Genomic DNA, 21,142 nt, shown 5'->3' with positions numbered 1-21,142 from the left:
GAACCACTGTTTGGGCACACGTCGGGGCTTGGAAGGGAAGTAGTGACTTTTGAAATGCAGACTTTGATGGAAAGGTTTGCGGGTGTCACGTTGCGTTTGCAGAGCCCTTGATGTGCCTAAACAGTAGAAACCCCCAACAAGTGACACCTCTTTGGAAACTAGACCCCACAAGGAACTTATCTAGATATGTGGTGAGCACTTTGAACCCCCAAGTGCTTCACAGAAGTTTACAACGCACAGCCATGAAAATAAAAAATCATGTTTCTTTTCTCAAAAATGATGTTTTAGCAAGCAATTTTTTATTTTCACAAGGGTAACAGGAGAAATTGGACCCCAATATTTGTTGCTGAGTTTTTCCTGAGTAGACTGATACCCAATATGTGGGGGTAAACCACTGTTTGGGCACACGTCGGGGCTCAGAAGGGAAGTAGTGACGTTTGAAATGCAGACTTGATGTAATGGTCTGCGGGCGTCATGTTGCATTTGCAGAGCTCCTGATATGCCTAAACAGTAGAAACCCCCCAAAAGTGACCACATTTTGGAAACTAGACCCACCAGGGAACTTATCTAGTTATGTGGTGAGCACTTTCAACCCCCAAGTGCTTCACAGAAGTTTACAACGCAGAGCCGTGAAAATAAAAAATCATTTTTCTTAACTCAAAAATTATGTTTTAGCAAGCAATTTTTTTTTCACAAGGGTAACAGGAGAAATTGGACCCCAATAATTGTTGCCCAGTTTGTCCTGAGTATGCTGGTACCCCATATGTGGGGGTAAACTACTGTTTGGGTGCACGTCGGGGCTCGGAAGGAAGGGAGCACCATTTGACTTTTTGAATGCAAGATTGACTGGAATCAATGGTGGCGCCATGTTGCGTTTGGAGACCCCTGATGTGCCTAAACAGTGGAAACCCCTCAATTCTAACTCCAACACTAACCCCAACACACCCCTAAACCTAATCTCAACTCTAGCCATAACCCTAATCACAACCCTAACCCCAACACACCCCTAACCACAGCCCTAACCCCAACACACCCCTAACCCTAACCTTAACCATAATCCGCAGCAAAATCCGCAAAGTGTGAACATAGCCAAACCCTAACCACAGCCTAATCTTAACCCTATTTCCAACCCTAGCCCTAATTCCAACCCTAACCCTAAGGCTATGTGCCCACGTTGCGGATTCGTGTGAGATTTTTCCGTACCATTTTTGAAAAATCCGCAGGTAAAAGGCACTGCATTTTACCTGCGGATTTACCGGGGATTTCCAGTGTTTTTTGTGCGGATTTCACCTGTGGATTCCTATTGAGGAACAGGTGTAAAACACTGCGGAATCCGCACAAAGAATTGACATGCTGCGGAAAATACAACACAGCGTTTCCGCGCGGTATTTTCCGCACCATGGGCACAGCGGATTTGGTTTTCCATAGGTTTACATGGTACTGTAAACCTGATGGAAAACTGCAACGAATCCGCAGCGGCCAATCCGCTGCGGATCCGCAGCCAAATCCACACCGTGTGCACAAAGCCTAATTCTAACCCTAACCCTAGTTCTAACCCTAATTCTAGCCGTAACCAAAACCCTAACCCTAAGGCCAGGTTCACATTGCGCTAGCAGCAGCCTGTTCAGCACATATGCTAACGGGCTGCTGCTAGCGCAAGTGCTGACGTTTGCATCGCGCTAGCGCAGCTAGCAGTGACGGACCCGGAAACGCTGCAGCCCGAGTCTCCGGGTCCGTCATTCAATGATGGCACATCCCTAGCGTACACAAATTGTGGGCGTGCGCTAGTGATGCGTCCGACATTGCTGTCAATGGCGGCCGTAATGGACTACGTTACACCACGTTTATGCCGTGGTGTAACGTAGTCCGTCTAACGGACTGCTTAGACGCAGTGTGAACTAACCCTAACCCTAACCCTAGCCCGGCAAAGAAAAAAAAATTTCTTTATTTTATTTTTGTCCCTACCTATGGGGGTGATAAAGGGGGGGTTTTAATACAATGTTTCAATCCTTCCAGACCCTTTTCAATAGTATTAAAAGATTATGGGCAGATTGTTTAGCATACAGATGATTATCTAGACTAAATACTACTGTATCCACTGCACTGCTGTATGAGCAGGAGAAGGTCTGTAAAACCAGAGTGGAGAAGGTCTGTAAAACCAGAGTAAAGAATCAAGGAAGATCTTGTTATCTGTCAGGTTGGGAATTCATCTTTGAGTGACAGTTCTGGTCAGCAGCAGAGCTGTAGTATTAGTAGATCTGTAAACTTCAGCATAAATCCTGCTCTAACACATTCAGCCATCAGTTTTTTTCTACAGTGTGATGAGAACTGGTATGGCCAGGGTGTTGGGTAGATTCTAGAGGTCAAGCTCCATGGAAACACTGTACACTAAAAAGGATAAAACCTCTAATTGCAGGAGAATAGGAGCAGATTGAAAAAGGAAGTTAATTTCAAACTTGCTTATTTTCATGCTATCTAACCAAAGCAATGTTTTGACGTGAGAAAAACCCTGTAAGTTTTGACATTCTAAAACTTGGCTAGCCATTTTAATTCCTTCTGACAAGATGATATTTTTACATTGCTTTACTAAATAACCTGTATTAATATTTATACAAGAGTCAGGACCAAAAGAGAATAAAATGTAAAACAAAGGAATTATTTGAATTATCATTACAGTATTATTATAATACATGTATGGCTTCTGTGTTATACACCACACTAAGTGTAGGATAGGCTAGAGTAAGCAATCACCCTTTTTCCACACTTAACATCTGTAAGGATATGTGGACTTTGCCAATCAGAATCCCAGGATTCAACCCCGGCATACTCACCTTTTTTAATTCTACAGGGGCAGTAGCATATTCGGCAACATGTCCATGGGTAGTAACTTTAGAAACAGGAATCTTAGGCATCCTGCACAGTTAGAAAGCAGGCCTTTGGTTAAGAACCTGGGGAGAAACAACAGGTACCAAAAAAAAATCTGAAGAGAGAGGCAATAGCAAAATGTAGAAATAAGGTTGAAGTCAAAGTCCACACACAAGTTCATGCTTGCATACGAGTACCAGAACCCAAATTAAAAAAACCTTAATCAGCTGACGATAGGATGAATATGGAATCCACTTTAAATAGCCAGCCAGTGTGATGGCAGCAATAGCTGTAGAAAGGAAATCTGCAGGATCACCGATCTTCTGCGGACAGCACACATTGTATGTATCACATCACAAATCTGTATTTCATAATCACCAATCATTTTCTTTTCATCAAATTTAACAGAGCCACAAAATGAACCGGTGCAGAGTCAGCCACAGCATACTGGATCTGTGTCCCCATGGACGCCTGCACCAATGCCAAGTTCTTTACAAGGATTGGAATACCTCAGCCAGGTAATTGTGTCTTGCACCTTATCAGGTTCCCTTAGTTAAAAGTGGAAGAATTTGGGGCTTGGAAATGCTAATTGGTCTTAACTAGAGTTGAGGGACTTTTACTTTTTCAGGATCGAGTCGGGTTTCGCGAAATCCAACTTTGTCAAAAGTCGGGTCGGGTGAAATTGGACGATTATTGCGAAAAGTCGGGGGCCGACTTAAACACGAAACCCAATGCAAGTCAATGGGGAATCAAAGTCGGCAGTGAGTGGAGGACAGGAAAACACCTACAGTGCCCATATTAATACCAAAAACATCAATTCTTATTTCTTAAGCTTGTCAATCTTAATTTACTTTATAATAATAGTTAGGCATTGAAAACAGGGGGTCATTTGGCTAAAGTTGTGGGGGGGTAGGGTTGGCTCAAGATTTTCGTGGGCCCAGGAAAGGCGGAATTTGTCACGGCGGTGGAGCAGGGAGAGGTAAGTATTTCAACTTTGCAAGTTCTGTGATTCGGAGCAAGCAGGGGGGGCCCACTAGTTGGCACTGGCAAGGGGCCCCTCATAGTACGGCGGTGTGTTTGACGGCGGGTGGCACCTCCCACTGCCAGAGACACTTTTGCATACTATGAGGGGTCCTTTGCCAGTGCCAACGAGTATGCCCCCCACCTGATGAAGGAACCTGCACTTTCATCTGCACCTTCCTCTTTGTCCCCGTGTAAGGTGGTATAGTATGCGGGAAGTGGAACCTGACTTTCAGCAGGGTCAGATTCTGGCTGTGTAGAGTGCAAGGTGAATGTAGTGTTCTGGGTCAATGTACCAGCAGACTCATCTAGCAGTGGCTGGGCAATGGGCAGGATGAGGAGGAAGCACAGATATAGGCCCAAATAACAAAGTAGGCTAAATGCAGTTCAAAATTGGTAACAGGAGCACACAGGCGGCATTGCTTTGTTCTGTGGAGGAGGATAACTGTAATGAGTGGCGCAGACAGACTTAGTAGGCCCAAAATAAAAAAGTAGGGTAAATGCAGTTCAAAATTGGTAACAGTAGTACACAGGCGGCATTAATTTGTTCAGCGGAGGACAACTGTAATGAGAGGCTGACACAGTTAGTAGGCCCAAAATAATAAAGTAGGCTAAATGCAGTTCAAAATTGCTAACAGGACTAAACTGGCGGCATTGCTTTGTTCAGCGGAGGGCAACTGTAATGAGAGGCTGACACAGTTAGTAGGCCCAAAAAAGTAAGTAGGCTAAATGCAGTTCAAAATTGGTAACAGGACTAAACTGGCGGCATTGCTGTGTTCAGCGGAGGACAACTGTAAGGAGTGGCTGACACAGTTACTAGGCCCAAATAAGTAAGTAGGCTAAATGCAGTTCAAAATTGGTAACAGGACTAAAAAGGCGGCATTGCTTTGTTTAGCGGAGGACAACTGTAATGAGAGGCTGACACAGTTAGTAGGCCCAAAAAAGTAAGTAGGCTAAATGCAGTTCAAAATTGGTAACAGGACTAAAAAGGCGGCATTGCTTTGTTCAGCGGAGGACAACTGTAATGAGTGGCTGACACAGTTAGTAGGCCCAAATAATAAAGTGGGCTAAATGTCTGCCAAAAAAATTGTTCATAAATAAACAGGTGGCATAGCTAGGCACACGGGTGGGCTCCTCTGCTGAGTAGCAGACAGTGGTAGTTGGCGCAAAGTATTAACTGGTCTAAATGGAGTCCAGGGCCCCTGTATATTTTAACTATCATCTATCATTTCAACAAATTTGCATTGGCAGTGCCATTGAAGGATTTAACAGCACAGACTACACAGTGGTGGAGCAGGGAGAGGTAAGTATTGCAAGTGGTAGAGCACTGTTCGAGCTGGGGGCGGAACACTCTCTCGTGGGCAGCGGTACTGGCACAGTGCCCCTCATATTACGACGGTGTGTCTGACATTGGTTGTGCACCACCACCATCAGAGACACTTCATTGTACTATGAGGGACCCTGTGCCAGTGCCGTCGCCCAAGAGTGGGCGCACCCACCTGTCCAGGCAAACGGCACTAGCACGGGTGCTTGCGCCAGGAGGTGACCACGGCCCTGTGGGGGGAGTCAGCCCATTTAGGAACGTATAAAAATGACCTATCGTGGACATTCAGCAGCTGCAAATGGAGGAATTGGAGCAGTCATTAAGAGGAGGCCAAAAGCAAGACATTTTCAGGCAAGCTACGTGTCAGCAGGGGAAGGTTTGGCAAAATAATTTGAAATCCATGATTGGTTCGTTTTCATGAAGGTTAGATCATCAACATTTCGGGTAGCCAGACGTGTCCTTTTTTCGGTCAGTATTGAACCAGCAGCACTGAAGACTCTTTCTGATAGCACTCTAGCAGCTGGACAAGCGAGCTCCTGTAATGCATATTCTGCCAATTCAGGCCAGGTGTCTATTTTAGATACACAGAAAAAAGTTTGGGCGTGAAAGCCCTAGCCAGCTCACCGCTTCAGCCGCAGGTGCACGGGACTTCGTCTGAACCCGACGTGTAGTAGCACTGAAGAAAAAAAAAATGGTGTTGTCCCAGCTCCTTAAACGAATTTCTTTATTGAAGACACATTTAAAATTACAAAAGCGGCTCAATCCTCATACTGTGACGGTGTGCTAAGCATACCAATAGTCCAGCTACGCGTTTCGATTTCTCACGATCTTTATCACAGCTGATATAATTAGACAGGTGCATAGGTCTTATACTTGCTACGGACCAATCATACTGCACATTTTCATCACATGATTATCTATCTCTAGGTCCTTTTGCTTTAATATATGATTTACCACCGCACATCTTAAAACTTATACATATATATATATATATACAAACACATAATTCCATACATATTTACATATTTTAGTAATAAAACATTATTTCATTTCTTTTATTTAACCCCTCGGGATATCGCGTCCCTAGGTTGTATATCCAAAATGCCTCCCTATTGTCAAGACGTTTTTTTATATTTCCTCCTCTTCTGAATCCTGTTACCTGTTCAATTCCCGAAAATTTTAGAGATGCTATGTTACCACTGTGGCATTGAATGCCCAGTAATCAAAGAGGAATGACCTGTGAGGGAGAACATCGATAAGGGAGGAAAAATAGTTCGTATCCATACTGGACAAATGTTGTCTCCTGTCACTTTGAATTGATGCAGCAGTACCTGTCGTGTCTGCGGTCATTCTGAAATCACTCCACAACCTGGTCATAAAACCTCTCTGTCCAACGCCACTGCGGATTTGTGCACCTCTAACACCTCTACCATGTTGCCAACACCACCTTTCCTTTGCAGGGACAGTGGAGTTTATTTTTTTGTGCATCAGCTCTGTAGCTTATTAGGCTGCCTTGTAAGGCTCCCTGATAGCTGCATTGCTTTTTGTACGCCACTGTGCAAACCAACTGCTTTTTAAAAGCAAAAATCCTGTTACTCCTTTTTGCACAGTTATCTTGTTTATTTGTCCACACTTTTGTGTGCAGCAGTCCTTTTTATTGTTGCCATACTTGTCCTGAGATCATTGTAGGGAGATTGAAATTGTACTACAGCCCTTGTATTTTTTGATATATCTTCCAGCCACATTCTGCCACTTACATTGTGCAGTGTAATACACTGGGCCTGAGTTTTGTTGCAGTCTCCCCCCCAAAAAGGGAGATTTAAATTGGCACTAAATGGATCTACGTCACAGTTCTGTTAGTTTGTCGTACATCTTCCAGCCACGTTTTGCCACTTACATTGTGTAGTGTAATACACTACGCCTGAGTTTTGTTGCAGTCTCCCTGTTCTGTCTTCCTCCACGTAGGATGCTGTGTAGATTCCAACATACGGCTAAACCTTCATCCACATCCCAGTAAACAGACTGTGTTGATGCTTAAGTCTTATTTATTAGGGTGATGATAACCAAAACTATAAAGTTGAACAACAATGGTGGACAGTATTCATAGTAGATGATCGAATAGTGAATGATGTTGATGTACAAAGTGGATGTTCAGTGAATAATCATAGTGGATGACTGATCATAGTGGATGACTGATCATAGTGGATGACTGGTGAAAAACTGTAAAGAATAACAGCATTTCAGTATATGCACGTACAGGGTGCAATCACATAAATAACTGGGACATTACAGCAAGAATTATACAGAGTGCATTACACAGTAATTCTAACAGCACTGCCCTATTCTATACAAGAATGCATCTATCTACATGCAGAGTACACCTGAACCTAACTGCAAGCTGCAAAGCACATCTGCCTAACTATATCTGACTATAGGAGCTGCATAAGGCTTAAATACTAACACAAACATAAGATGCATTAAACCTTTATAAACGTACCGAGATCCGTTAGGACAGGGGTAAGAAAGTAAGCGAGACAGGAGCACGTGTGCCTCTCTGCAGATCTGAGGAAAAATGGCTACTGAAGCTTGTCTTCACAAGAAGAATGTGGGCGGAACTAACCCATAAGACATTGCTCTTAGGAGGGAAAGGTTGGTAAACAACATGAAAAGTAGGCAACTGATGACCTCCAGTGACCACAATTTGAATAACATGATAATTAACTCTCTGCACATTAAGATGGGCAGAACACGCCCACGCCCACGCTTGGCGTCAACAGATGCCACAATTAGGTTATTTTGGGGAAAATAATAATACAAGCTCGGTATCGGGTCTGAGGAACAGTTTGTTTTCTCTAAGCTTGCACACTCTGACCTCTACTTTCCGCACTTTCCCATCTTTACTGGGCAGGGTCTTAATGACTAGGCCGAGTGGCCACTCGTTCCGATGTGACTGACTGTCTTTGACGAGTACAACATCGCCAGATTGAATGTTTGGGCGGTCTTTCTGCCACTTTGTCCTGCTTTGCAGAGTGGAGAGATACTGTTTCCTCCATCTATTCCAGAAGACGTTGGACACGCTTTGTACTTGCCTCCATTGTCGTCTGTAGAGGTCTTTGTCATTGAATTCTCCGAGTGGAGCTTTCGGGACACAGGTTTTCTGTGTGAGTAACATTGCAGGAGTAAGGATGGATGGATCTCCAGAATCACTAGAAAGTGCTGTCTTGTAGGACTGGGTTACATGAAATAGACAAGCTATAGCTCGAACAAGTGACTTCCATGTGGAGAACCTGCTGAACCGGTGAGATTCGAGGTGGCAGCTTGAAATCTCTGTATGTAGAGCAGACACTTGAGGTCGGATCTCTTCGTCTGTGTCTGGACCCACTAGTTCGAAAGTTTCAGGCCTGCTGATGTGGGACATCGAACGGTACAAAGAGGTAGGACCTGTGAACCATGAAGTGTCCTTCAGATGACTGGGTGCAACGGATCTAGTCGCGTGGTCCGCAGGATTGTGATGAGTAGGTACGTAGTGCCACTGATTAGGGTCGGTGGATCTTCTTACCCGAAGTACCCGGTTGCTGACGTAGATGTAGAAGCGTCGTGTCTCGTTACAGATGTACCACAGTACCACCTTGCTATCGGTGTAGAACTCTGCATCTTCAGGCCCATCGCATCCGAGACCAGCTCGGCCAACTCAACTGCGAGGACAGCAGCACAGAGTTCCAGTCTGGGTATCGTGTGTTCACGAAGTGGCGCCAATTTCGTCCGGCTCATAACGAACCCGATATGGCATTGTCCGCTTACGTCTGTGGATTTGAGGTACGCTACTGCTGCAATCGCTTTGACTGATGCATCACAGAAAATACAAAGTGTTTGCGTTTTGACCTCTGTGGATGGCACAGGAGCATACGGTCGTTTCACACGAAGGTTGGTCAGGGCTTCAAGAGACTTCCTCCACTCTGCCCACAGGTCAGCCTTTCCCGCTGGAAGTGGATCATCCCAATCAGTAGTGTCTTGGGTGAAGTCCCTGAGCATCAGCTTTCCTTGGATGGTTACTGGAGCTACGAACCCCAAGGGGTCGTATAAACTATTCACGAAGGAAAGAACTCCTCTGCGCGTGAAGGGTTTCTCATCCTTGCTGATCTGAAAGGTGAAGGTATCTGTCTTCAGGTCCCACAGCAATCCAAGGCTCCGCTGCATGGGAAGGGGGTCGATGCTGAGGTCTAAATCCTTTAGATCGCTGGAATAGTCTTCAGAGGGAAAGGCTTCCATCAACTCTCGGCTGTTGGAAGAAATCTTGTGTAACCTTAGGTTAGACTGAGCGAGCATGTCACGAGTCCTCTTTAGTAGACTGATTGCGGCCTCACTTGTCGGTGTGGACTTCAAACAGTCATCCACGTAAAAATCCTTTTCCACAAAGGACCTGACGTCCGAGCCATACTCTTCTTCACCCTTTTTGGCAGAATGTCGGAGGCCGTAGATTGCGACCGCTGGGGAAGGACTGTTCCCAAAGATGTGTACCCGCATCCGGTACTCTGCGATGTCTTCGTCCGGGTCGTTGTCACGGTACCAGAAGAACCTCAGGTAGTTTCTGTGTTCCTCTTTGACGAGAAAACAGTGGAACATCTGTTGTATGTCGGCCATAAATGCCACTGAATCTCCACGGAAACAGAGTAATACTTCCAGAAGTCTGTTGTTGAGGTCTGGGCCCGACAGTAAGACATCATTCAATGACACGTCTTCGCATTTGGCACTTGAGTCGAATACCACTCTAATTTGACCTGGCTTCTTAGGATGGTACACTCCGAAGATGGGCAGGTACCAACACTCCTCTCCGTGTCGAAGTGCAGGTGCAATCTCTGCGTGGTTGTTCTGGAATATCTTTCCCATGAAGGTAAAGAAATGTTCCTTCGTCTCAGGTGACTTCTGAAGCTTGTGTCTTAGGGAGATGAATCTGCTGTAGACCAATTCCTTGTTGTTGGGTAGGCGTCTCCTCTGAGGTCGAAATGGTAGAGGTGCGACCCAACTATTCGCCGTATCCTTGACTATTTGTTCGTCCATGATGTCCAGGAGTATCTTGTCTTCTATAGACATCGCTACCTTGTTGTCTTCCTTCGTCCTGTGGAAGACTGTACATCCTATGTGGTCTTGTTCACCTTCACAGGCGTGGTCTTCGTTGATAGGAACTGAGAAAGGGCAAGGTAGGGGAGTGCTGCTCGGTAGTTCCTTTACCAGCATACTATTGTGACACAGCTGGAAGAGAGATGGACGTCCATTTTCTAGTGTGCTGGTAAGCATACTGTTGACTGAGACCGGCTTGTGTGCTCCTCCTAGACAGACATCTCCTACAATGACCCATCCAAGGTCTTGCCTCTGCGCGTATGGAGCATTCAGTGAGCCGTTGATATATTCTCTAGTCTTGTGGACTCGTAGTATATCTCTTCCCAGAAGTAAAGCTATTGGCGCTTCTGGTTCCAACTTAGGTATCAGGTGGGCTATACGCTTCAGGTGGGGGTGATACGTTGCCACCTCTGGTGAAGGTATCTCAGACCTGTTGTCAGGAATCTGGTTGCACTCCAGGATGGTCGGTAGTGACAGACAGGTCTGGCCATCCATGGACTCCACTTTGTATCCGGTTGCTTTCCTCCCCGCCGTCTCGACGGTACCTGAACATGTCCTAAGGGAGTAGGGAGAACTGGGGCCTACAATGCTGAAGTTGTCAAAGAAGATGGACCTGGCTAAAGACCTATTACTTTGGTCATCTAGGATTGCATATATCTTGAGCGCTTTGTCTCTGTGGCCTGTTGGATAGACTCGGACAAGGCAGATTTTTGAGCAGGATCTTCCTCCCTTGAGTCCCTTACAGATCTCCGTACATTGAGAGGTGACCGCAGGGGTGTCTTCGACGGTGTTCTTCTGTTTCTCATCGTGCTCCTCTGCTTGTGACAACACTCCTGGAGGTGGTCCAGGATGCAAGGCTGTATTGTGATCCGTGCTGCTGCATTCTGCACATTTCACGCTAGCTCCACAGTTCCTGGCGAAGTGAGAGGTCGTAGCACAGCATTTGAAGCAGATGTTGTTTTCCTTGAGGAAACCTTTGCGATCCTCTAAAGTCTTCTCCCTGAAGGCTCTGCACTTTAGTAGAGGATGTGGTTTCCTGTGTAGAGGACACTGCTTACTGACATCCTGAGGTTTGCTCTCTTCCGTAGGGGGCTTAGTTGTCTTGTGTGGAGGACCTGTGGAATCAATATCAGTTTTATGGACTGCCATGGGTGTCTTACTGGGTTTGAAACCAGGGGTAGTGGAACATGACAGAGTGAAATCAAAACTAGGGTCATTTCTGATCTTGGCTTGCTGGGTGACAAACTCAACAAATACAGTAAAAGGAGGGAATGGTACGTTATGAATTTGTTTATACCGTGAACCATGTATAATCCACCTTTCTTGAAGATTGTAAGGAAGTTTTTGTACTATTGGATTGACACCCCTAGCAGTGTCTAAGAATGCCAATCCAGCCAAGTGACCTTCCTTCTGGGCGACCTGTAACTCTATCAATAAATCACTCAATTCTCTAAGTCTTTGATAACCCTTGGGCCCTATCTTAGGGAAATCATCAATTCTTTTGAATAAAGCATTCTCTATTACTTCTACGGACCCATAGCATTCGTCAAGTCTTTCCCACACTTTACGTAAACCTATGTGTGGGTATTCTATGTTAATGTCTCTTAGTCTTTTAGCATGCTCGACCGATTCAGTTCCAAGCCACTTTACCAGGAGATCTAACTCCTCACTACTAGAAAGGTCCAGTCCCTGAATGGCGTTCTGGAACGAAGCTCGCCATGACCTGTAGTTTTCGGCTTTGTCAGTGAACTTTACAAGTCCTTTTGTTACCAGTTCTCGGCGGGCAAAGAACTTTGCCAAGTCTATGGTGGCTTGATCAGTGTTGGTACGAGCCGGTATGTTATAGCCATGTCTAGTGTGTGGTGCATCACCATACCTGTGAGACGCTCTTGGCTTCGGACAGTCTGCATAGTACCTTTCTGGTGAAGAAGATGTCTCTTTAAGGTGAGGTGGGAGCTGTACCTTCTTCTCAGTGGAACGATAGCTGTGGCCGACTCCTCTGTGTTGGACGTCTTCTTGTTTGTAGTAGCGAAGTTCGGGGTTAGATCGATGATAATCGGCGTAGGCTGATCGTTGTAGTCTGTCGAGGGTGTTGTCCATGCTGGAGTGTCGATGAACGTACTCTGCGACACGCTGAGCTGGATCTTGTTGCTCTAGATCTGTTTCAAGAACGTTGCTGCGTCCCTCATAATCAGGATCCTTCATGGCTTCCAAGTACTCTGCCTTAGCTATTGCAGCTGCTGCCTCTTTGTCTACCATAAGTCTTTCTAGAGACACTTGCAGGAGCGCACCTTCTGCTTCTTGCTCTGCCCGAAAACGTGCGGTTTCAGCCTGCAAACGTGCATTTTCTGCTTCATGCTCTGCTTGTCTCAGCTTTAGATGCATTTCTTTCTCGGCAAAGGAGGACCTCGCTTTGGCTGCTTCAGCTTCAGCACAAGCGACAGCGGCCAGCTCTGCTAATGATGACCTGTTAGAGCTTGCTCGTGACCTTGTCTTGAGTGAGGATGTGCTGTTTCGAGACATTGTGCGCTTAGCTGCGTACTGCTGAGTGTTTTGGCGGGAAACTGAGTCTAGGTGCGGTGAGCTTCCGCGTGGCGGGAATGATGTAGCTTCTTTTGGCGGGCTGCAGTATAGTCCCGCAGCTGTATGGTGGCTGCTGTGATACCCGAATGCGGAGCAGTGTGGGTGTTAGCGGTTCCGTACAGTCTGAACAACTACAGCCTGCGACCGGCTATCAGTTTCGCTGAAGGCAGCTAATCTGTTCTTACTTTACAATCACCGCCTGCGACTGGCGGTCTCGTTTTTCACTATTCTGTCTTCCTCCACGTAGGATGCTGTGTGGATTCCAACATACGGCTAAACCTTCATCCACATCCCAGTAAACAGACTGTGTTGATGCTTAAGTCTTATTTATTAGGGTGATGATAACCAAAACTATAAAGTTGAACAACAATGGTGGACAGTATTCATAGTAGATGATCGAATAGTGAATGATGTTGATGTACAAAGTGGATGTTCAGTGAATAATCATAGTGGATGACTGATCATAGTGGATGACTGATCATAGTGGATGACTGGTGAAAAACTGTAAAGAATAACAGCATTTCAGTATATGCACATACAGGGTGCAATCACATAAATAACTGGGACATTACAGCAAGAATTATACAGAGTGCATTACACAGTAATTCTAACAGCACTGCCCTATTCTATACAAGAATGCATCTATCTACATGCAGAGTACACCTGAACCTAACTGCAAGCTGCAAAGCACATCTGCCTAACTATATCTGACTATAGGAGCTGCATAAGGCTTAAATACTAACACAAACATAAGATGCATTAAACCTTTATAAACGTACCGAGATCCGTTAGGACAGGGGTAAGAAAGTAAGCGAGACAGGAGCACGTGTGCCTCTCTGCAGATCTGAGGAAAAATGGCTACTGAAGCTTGTCTTCACAAGAAGAATGTAGGCGGAACTAACCCATAAGACATTGCTCTTAGGAGGGAAAGGTTGGTAAACAACATGAAAAGTAGGCAACTGATGACCTCCAGTGGCCACAATTTGAATAACATGATAATTAACTCTCTGCACATTAAGATGGGCAGAACACTCCCCCCCCCAAAAAAAAGGGAGATTTAAATTCTCCGCAAGTTTATATACAGGTACACCTTCTACCTTGTTTCACAGTACCATATAACGGTTGTTATTTTGGTTAGATTTTTCCAAAAATGAGGAAGTCTGGTGGAAGAGGCCGTGGGCAGTCATTGCCAGCTGGTACTGATGGTGGTGGTGGTGGTGGAGCATCTGGTGGTAGTGGGAAAAGCAAAATAGCACCAAAGGCTCGAGGTGTTGAGCCAGCGTTATTGTCTGGCTACACAAGGCCTCGAAGGCTCCCTTATCTGGGAGTAGGAAAACAGCTTTTAAAGTCGGAGCAGTAGGAAAAAGTTTTGGCTTTCCTTGTTAACTCAGCCTCTAGCTCTTTCGCCTCCTCTTCAGAAGGTTCGAAATCTAAAAGTAGTGAGTCGTCAGTGAATGCTCCTGGTCAGGAACAAGTCGCTTCCTTGTGTCCTTCACCCAAAACAAAAGTGAAGGATGCGGGAGGTGAAACTACAGTTTACTCCATGGAGCTCTTTACACATACCGTGCCTTGGTTAGAGAGGGAAATTGTTAAAAGCCCATTACAAGATGAATCGGACACGAAGTGCACATATGCACAGCCACAGCTAGATTATTATGCTGTTCCATTGACCCAGATCACTACATTTCCTTCGCAGTGTACTGAGCCAGAATCTGACCCTGATGAGTACTATGGTGCCCCATCACGAATGCTATAACACCTTACACGGTGACACAGAGGAAGGTGCACATGACATTGAAGAGGAGGTGATAGATGACCCAGTTGTTGACCCAGATTGGCAGCCATTGTGGGAAGAGGGTGCCGCTGCCAGTAGCTCAGAAGCGGAGGAGGATGATCCGCAGCAGCCATCTACATCGCAACTGCTTTCATCTGGCAGGCCCGTATCTGGCCAAAAATGTTTGTCAAAACCAAAAACAGTTTTAGGAGAGCGTGGCCATCCGGTGAAAGTAGCACAGCGTGCAATGCCTGAAAAGGTAATCCATTGTAGGAAGAGTGCAGTGTGGGAATTTTTTAACCAAGATCCGAATGATCAGTGCAAAGTTATCTGTAAGAAGTGCTCAAAAACCTTTAGCAGAGGGAAGAATCTCCTAAATTTAAATACAACATGCATGCGTAGACATTTAACCAGCATGCACTTGCAAGCCTGGACTAACTACCAAACGTCCAGTACCGTTGGTGCACCTGCTCAGAATGAAGGTAGTCAGCAACGCTACATTGCTTCCCTCACTGCAAGCCCACCAGTTAGGACACCACCAGCAGCAAATGTGGAGGTATCGTCACAAGGCCAAAGCAGTCAGGGAATCACAAGATTCTTGGTAGGAAACACTGTAGGTAGGCCAACATCAAGAACACCATCACCAACCCTCTCTCAATCAGCCATGTTCACCACCACCCCCGCTAGTTCCACCATATGCAGCTCTCCAGTCCAGCTCACCCTACAAGAGACTCTCATTAGGAAAAGAAAGTACTCATCCTGTCATCCACGTACACAGGGTTTGAACGCCCACATTGCTAGATTAATCTCGTTAGAGATGATGCCCTACCGTTTGGTTGAAAGTGAAGCTTTCAAAGCCCTGATGGCCTACGCAGTACCACGCTATGACCTACCCAGTCGACACTTCTTTGCGAGAAAAGCCATCCCAGCCCTCCACCAGCATGTCAAAGACCGCATTGTCCATGCACTGAGGCAATCAGTCAGTAGAAAGATTCACCTCACAACAGATGCATGGACCAGTAGGCATGGCCAGGGACGTTACGTGTCCATCACGGTGCACTGGGTTAATGTGGTGGATGCAGGGTCCACAGGGGACAGCCATAGTGGGACAGTTCTGCCTAGCCCACGGTCTAGGAAACAGTTTGCTGTAGGTGATCGCCACCCCTCCTCCTCCTCCTCCAGAAGTGAAAGCTCGTCCACAGAGTGCAGTCGCACGACCACTCCATCCGCAGCTGCCAGTGTTGCACATGAGGTGTCCCATTATGGAACAGCTAGTGGTAAGCGTCAGCAGGCTGTGCTACAAATGAAGTGTTTGGGCGACAACAGACACACCGCAGAAGTACTGGCCGAGTACTTGCAGCAAGAAACTCAGTCATGGCTGGGCAGTGTACATCTTGAGGCAGCCAAGGTAGTCATTGATAACGGAAGGAATTTTATGGCTGCCATAGCCTTTCCTGAAAAATTATCTGGAGTTACCAGCCCTGCTCCTGAAGGTGCGAAGACTTTGCTTGCACATGTGCTGGTCGCCCATACACTCCAGCCGTATGCAGAACCATCAGCGATCGCTGAATCTTCCCCAGCACCGCCTAATAATCGACGTTGCAACAAGGTGGAACTCCACACTGCACATGCTTCAGAGGCTGTGCGAACAGAGGCGTGCTGTCATTTATTTGTGGGAGGATACACATACACGAGCAGGCAGTTGGATGGAGTAGTCTGGTGTGCAGTGGTCGAAGCTCCAAGACCTCTGTCAAGTCCTTCAATGATTTGAGGAATGCACACGGCTGGTAAGTGCAGATGATGCCATCATAAGCATGAGCATCCCACTAATGCATCTGCTGATGCAAAGTTTGACGCACATCAAGGAGCAGGCATCTGCAGCCGAGGAGGAGGGAAGCCTTGATGACAGTCAGCCATTGTCTGGTCAGGGAACTCTCCTGGACGAGGTGGAGGACAAAGAGGAGGAAGAGGAGGAAGATGGGGATGAATATTTATGGGAGGAGCATGCTTCTTAGGGGGCAACATAAACTGGTGGCGTTGCAAGGTCAGGTACAGGGTTTTTGCAGCCAAAAGTGATGTTGATTTGCAAGAAAGTGCTCCTCAACCCAGCATAAGCAGTGAATTGACACCTAGAACATTGGCCCACATGGCAGAGTATGCCTTGCGTATCCTAAAAAGGGACCCCCGTATTATCAAAATGATGACCGATGACGATTACTGGTTGGCCTGCCTTGAGGATCCACGATACAAAGGAAAATTACAAAATATCATGCCACATGAGAACCTTGAGCAAATATTGGCTACCAAACAAGCAACTCTTGTAGACCGTTTGGTTCAGGCATTCCCAGCACATAGCGGCGGTGATGGTTCTCACATGAGCTGTAGGGGGCAACATGGCAGAGGTGTTAGAGGTGCACAAATCCGCATTGGCGTTGGACAGAGGGGTTTTATGACCAGGTTGTTGAGTGATTTTGCAGTGACCGCAGACACGATAGGTTCTGCTGCATCAATTCAAAGTGACAGGAGACAGAATTTGTCCAGTATGGTTACGAACTATTTTTCCTCCCTTATCGGTGTTCTCCCTCCCAGGTCATTCCCCTTTGATTACTGGGCATCTAAAACAGACACCTGGCCTGAATTGGCAGAATATGCATTACAGGAGCTCACTTGCCCAGCTGCTAGTGTGCTATCAGAAAGAGTCTTCAGTGCTGCTGGTTCAATACTGACCGAAAAAAGGACTCATCTGGCTACCCGAAATGTTGATGATCTAACCTTCATTAAAATGAACCAATCATGGATTTCAAATTATTTTGCCCCACCTTCCCCTGCTGACACATAGCTTGCCTTAAAGATGTCTTGCTTTGGCCTCCTCTTACTGACTGCTCCAATTCCTCCATTTGCAGCTGCTGAATGTCCGCCATTTTTATACCTCCCTAAATGGGCTGACTCCCCCCACAGGGCCGTGGTCACCACTTGGCGCAAGCACCCGTGCGAATGCCGTTTGCCTGGACAGGTGGGTGTGCCCACTCTTTGGCGACGGCACTGGCACAGGGTCCCTCATAGTACAATGAAGTGTCTCTGACGGTGGTGGTGCACAACCTACGTCAGACACACAATCGTAATATGAGGGGCCCTGTGCCAGTACCACCGCCCACGAGAGAGTGTTCCCCCCAGCTCGAACAGTGCTCTTCCACTTGCAAAACTTACCTATCCCTGCTCCACCACTGTCTAGTCTGTGCTGTTAACTCCTTCAATGGCACTGCCAATACAAATTTGTTGAAATGATAGATGATAGTAAAAATATATAGGAGCCCTGGCCTCCATTTAGACCAGTTAATACTTTGCGCCAACTACCACTGTCTACTACTCAGCAGAAGAGCCCACCCCTGTACCTAGCTATGCCACCAGTTTATTTATGAACATTTAGCCCACTTTATTATTTGGGCCTACTAATTGTGTCAGCCACTTATTACAGTTGTCCTCCGCTGAACAAAGCAATGCCGCCTGTTTACTCCTCTTAACCTATTTTGAACTGCATTTAGCCTACTTTTTTATTTTAGGCCTACTAAGTCTGTGTGAGCCTCTCATAGCAGTTGTCCTCCTCCGCTGAACAAAGCTATGCTGCCTGTGTACTCCTCTTACCAATTTTGAACTGCATTTAGCCTACTTTTTTTTATTTTAGGCCTACTAAGTCTGTGTGAGCATTTCATAACAGTTGTCCTCCTCCGCTGAACAAAGCTATGCCACCTGTGTACTCCTGTTACCAATTTTGAACTGCATTTAACCTTTTTTTTATTTTAGGCCTACTAAGTCTGTCTGCGCCACTCATTAGTTGTCCTCCTCCACTGAACAAAGCAATGCCGCCTGTGTACTCCTGTTACCAATTTTGAACTGCATTTAGCCTACTTAATTATTTGGGCTTTGTACCTGTGTCAGCCTCTCATTACAGTTGTCCTCCTCCGCTGAACAAAGCTATGCCGCCTGTGTTCTCCTCTTACCAATTTTGAACTGCATTTAGCCTACTTTTTTATTTTAAGCCTACTAAGTCTGTGTGAGACTCTCATAACAGTTGTCCTCCTCCGCTGAACAAAGCTATGCCGCCTGTGTACTCCTGTTTCCAATTTTGAACTGCATTTAGCCTACTTTTTTATTTTAGGCCTACTAAGTCTGTGTGAGCCTCTCATAACAGTTGTCCTCCTCCGCTGAACAAAGCTATGCCCCCTGTGTACTCCTATTACCAATTTTGAACTGCATTTAGCCTACTTTTTTATTTTAGGCCTACTTAGTCCGTGTGAGCCTCTCATAACAGTTGTCCTCCTCTGCTGAACAAAGCTATGCCGCCTGTGTACTCCTGTTACCAATTTTGACCTGCATTTAGCCTACTTTTTTATTTTAGGCCTGCTATGTCTGTCTGCGCCACTCATTAGTTGTCCTCCTCCACTGAACAAAGCAATGCCGCCTGTGTACTCCTGTTACCAATTTTGAACTGCATTTAGCCTACTTACTTATTTGGGCCTCGTAACTGGGTCAGCCTCTCATTACAGTTGTCCTCCGCTGAACAAAGCTATGCCGCCTGTGTACTCCTCTTACCAATTTTGAACTGCATTTAGCCTACTTTTTTATTTTAGGCCTACTAAGTCTGTCTGCACCACTCATTAGCTGTCCTCCTCCACTGAACAAAGCAATGCCGCCTGTGAACTCCTGTTACCAATTTTGAACTGCATTTAGCCTACTTTTTTATTTTAGGCCTACTAAGTCTGTGTGAGCCTCTCATAGCAGTTGTCCTCCTCCGCTGAACAAAGCTATGCCGCCTGTGTACTTCTGTTACTAATTTTAAACTGCATTTAGCCAACTTTTTTATTTTAGGCCTACTAAGTCTGTGTGAGCGTCTCATAACAGTTGTCCTCCTCCGCTGAACAAAGCTATGCCGCCTGTGTACTCCTGTTTCCAATTTTGAACTGCATTTAGCCTACTTTTTTATTTTAGGCCTACTATGTCTATGTGAGCCTCTCATAACAGTTTTCCTCCTCCGCTGAACAAAGCTGTGCCGCCTGTGTACTCCTGTTACCAATTTTGAACTGCATTTAGCCTACTTTTTTATTTTATGCCTACTATGTCTGTGTGAGCCTCTCATAACAGTTGTCCTCCTCCGCTGAACAAAGCTGTGCCACCTGTGTACTCCTGTTACCAATTTTGAACTGCATTTAGCCTACTTTTTAATTTTAGGCCTGCTAAGTGTGTCTGCACCACTCTTTAGTTGTCCTCCTCCACTGAACAAAGCAATGCCGCCTGTGTACTCCTTTTACCAATTTTAAACTGCATTTAGCCTACTTACTTATTTGGTCCTAGTAACTGGGTCAGCCTCTCATTACAGTTGTCCTCCGCCAAACAAAGCTATGCCACCTGTGTACTCCTCTTACCAATTTTGAACTGCATTTAGCCTACTTTTTATTTTAGGACTACTAAGTCTGTCTGCGCCACTCATTAGTTGTCCTCCTCCACTGAACAAAGCAATGCCGCCTGTGTACTCCTGTTACCAATTTTGAACTGCATTTAGCCTAGTTAATTATCTGGGCCTTGTACCTGTGTCAACCTCTCATTACAGTTGTCCTCCTCCGCTGAACAAAGCTATGCTGTTATGAATAGGTAATTCAGAACCACAATGGACCTTGAAGTTCAGAGCACAACAAGTGACCTGACAAAAACCACAAAACATAGGACGAGCTCTGAGACGTGGGAACTCTGCTGACCGCAATCCCTAAACCTATCAAACCACACTAGAGGTAGCCATGGATTGCGTCTAACGCTCCCTATGCAACTCGGCACAGCCTGAGAAACTAGCTAGACCTGAAGATAGAAAAATAAGCCTACCTTGCCTCAGAGAAATTCCCCAAAGGAAAAGGCAGCCCCCCACATATAATGACTGTGAGTAAGATGAAAACACAAACACAGAGATGAAATAGATTTAGCAAAGTGAGGCCCGACTTACTGAATAGACCGAGGATAGGAAAGATAGCTTTGCGGTCAACACAAAAACCTACAAACAACTACGCAGAGGGGCAAAAAGACCCTCCGCACCGACTAACGGTACGGAGGTGCTCCCTCTGCGTCTCAGAGCTTCCAGCAAGCAAGCAAAACCAAAAACGCAAGCTGGACAGAAAATAAAGCAACAAAAGTAACACAAGCAGAACTTAGCTTATGCTGAGCAGACAGGCCACAGGAACGATCCAGGATGAAGCAAGACCAATACTAGAACATTGACTGGAGGCCAGGATCAAAGCACTAGGTGGAGTTAAATAGAGCAGCACCTAACGACTTAACCTCATCACCTGAGGAAGGAAACTCAGAAGCCGCAGTACCACTCGTGACCACAGGAGGGAGCTTGATCACAGAACTCACAACAGTACCCCCCCTTGAGGAGGGGTCACCGAACCCTCACCAGAGCCCCCAGGCCGACC

The 21,142-nt window shown here is 46.0% G+C and overlaps 1 protein-coding gene across 2 annotated transcripts in view; it reads left to right on the top strand.

Moving 5' to 3' along the window:
• LOC138680862 (phospholipid scramblase 1-like) overlaps window positions 1-21,142 on the top strand; it is a 165,039-nt gene that overhangs the window by 16,220 nt on the left and 127,677 nt on the right. For both annotated transcript variants that reach the window (XM_069768083.1, XM_069768084.1), the window contains exon 3: window positions 3,274-3,383. In XM_069768083.1, the coding sequence (XP_069624184.1) occupies window positions 3,274-3,383 (110 nt within the window). The remainder of the gene's footprint in view (window positions 1-3,273; window positions 3,384-21,142) is intronic.

This window comes from Ranitomeya imitator, chromosome 5, assembly GCF_032444005.1.
Source record: "Ranitomeya imitator isolate aRanImi1 chromosome 5, aRanImi1.pri, whole genome shotgun sequence".
NCBI lineage: Eukaryota > Metazoa > Chordata > Amphibia > Anura > Dendrobatidae > Ranitomeya > Ranitomeya imitator.
The sequence above is the reverse complement of the archived record's forward strand: the minus strand, read 5'-3'. Positions and strand labels throughout refer to the sequence as shown.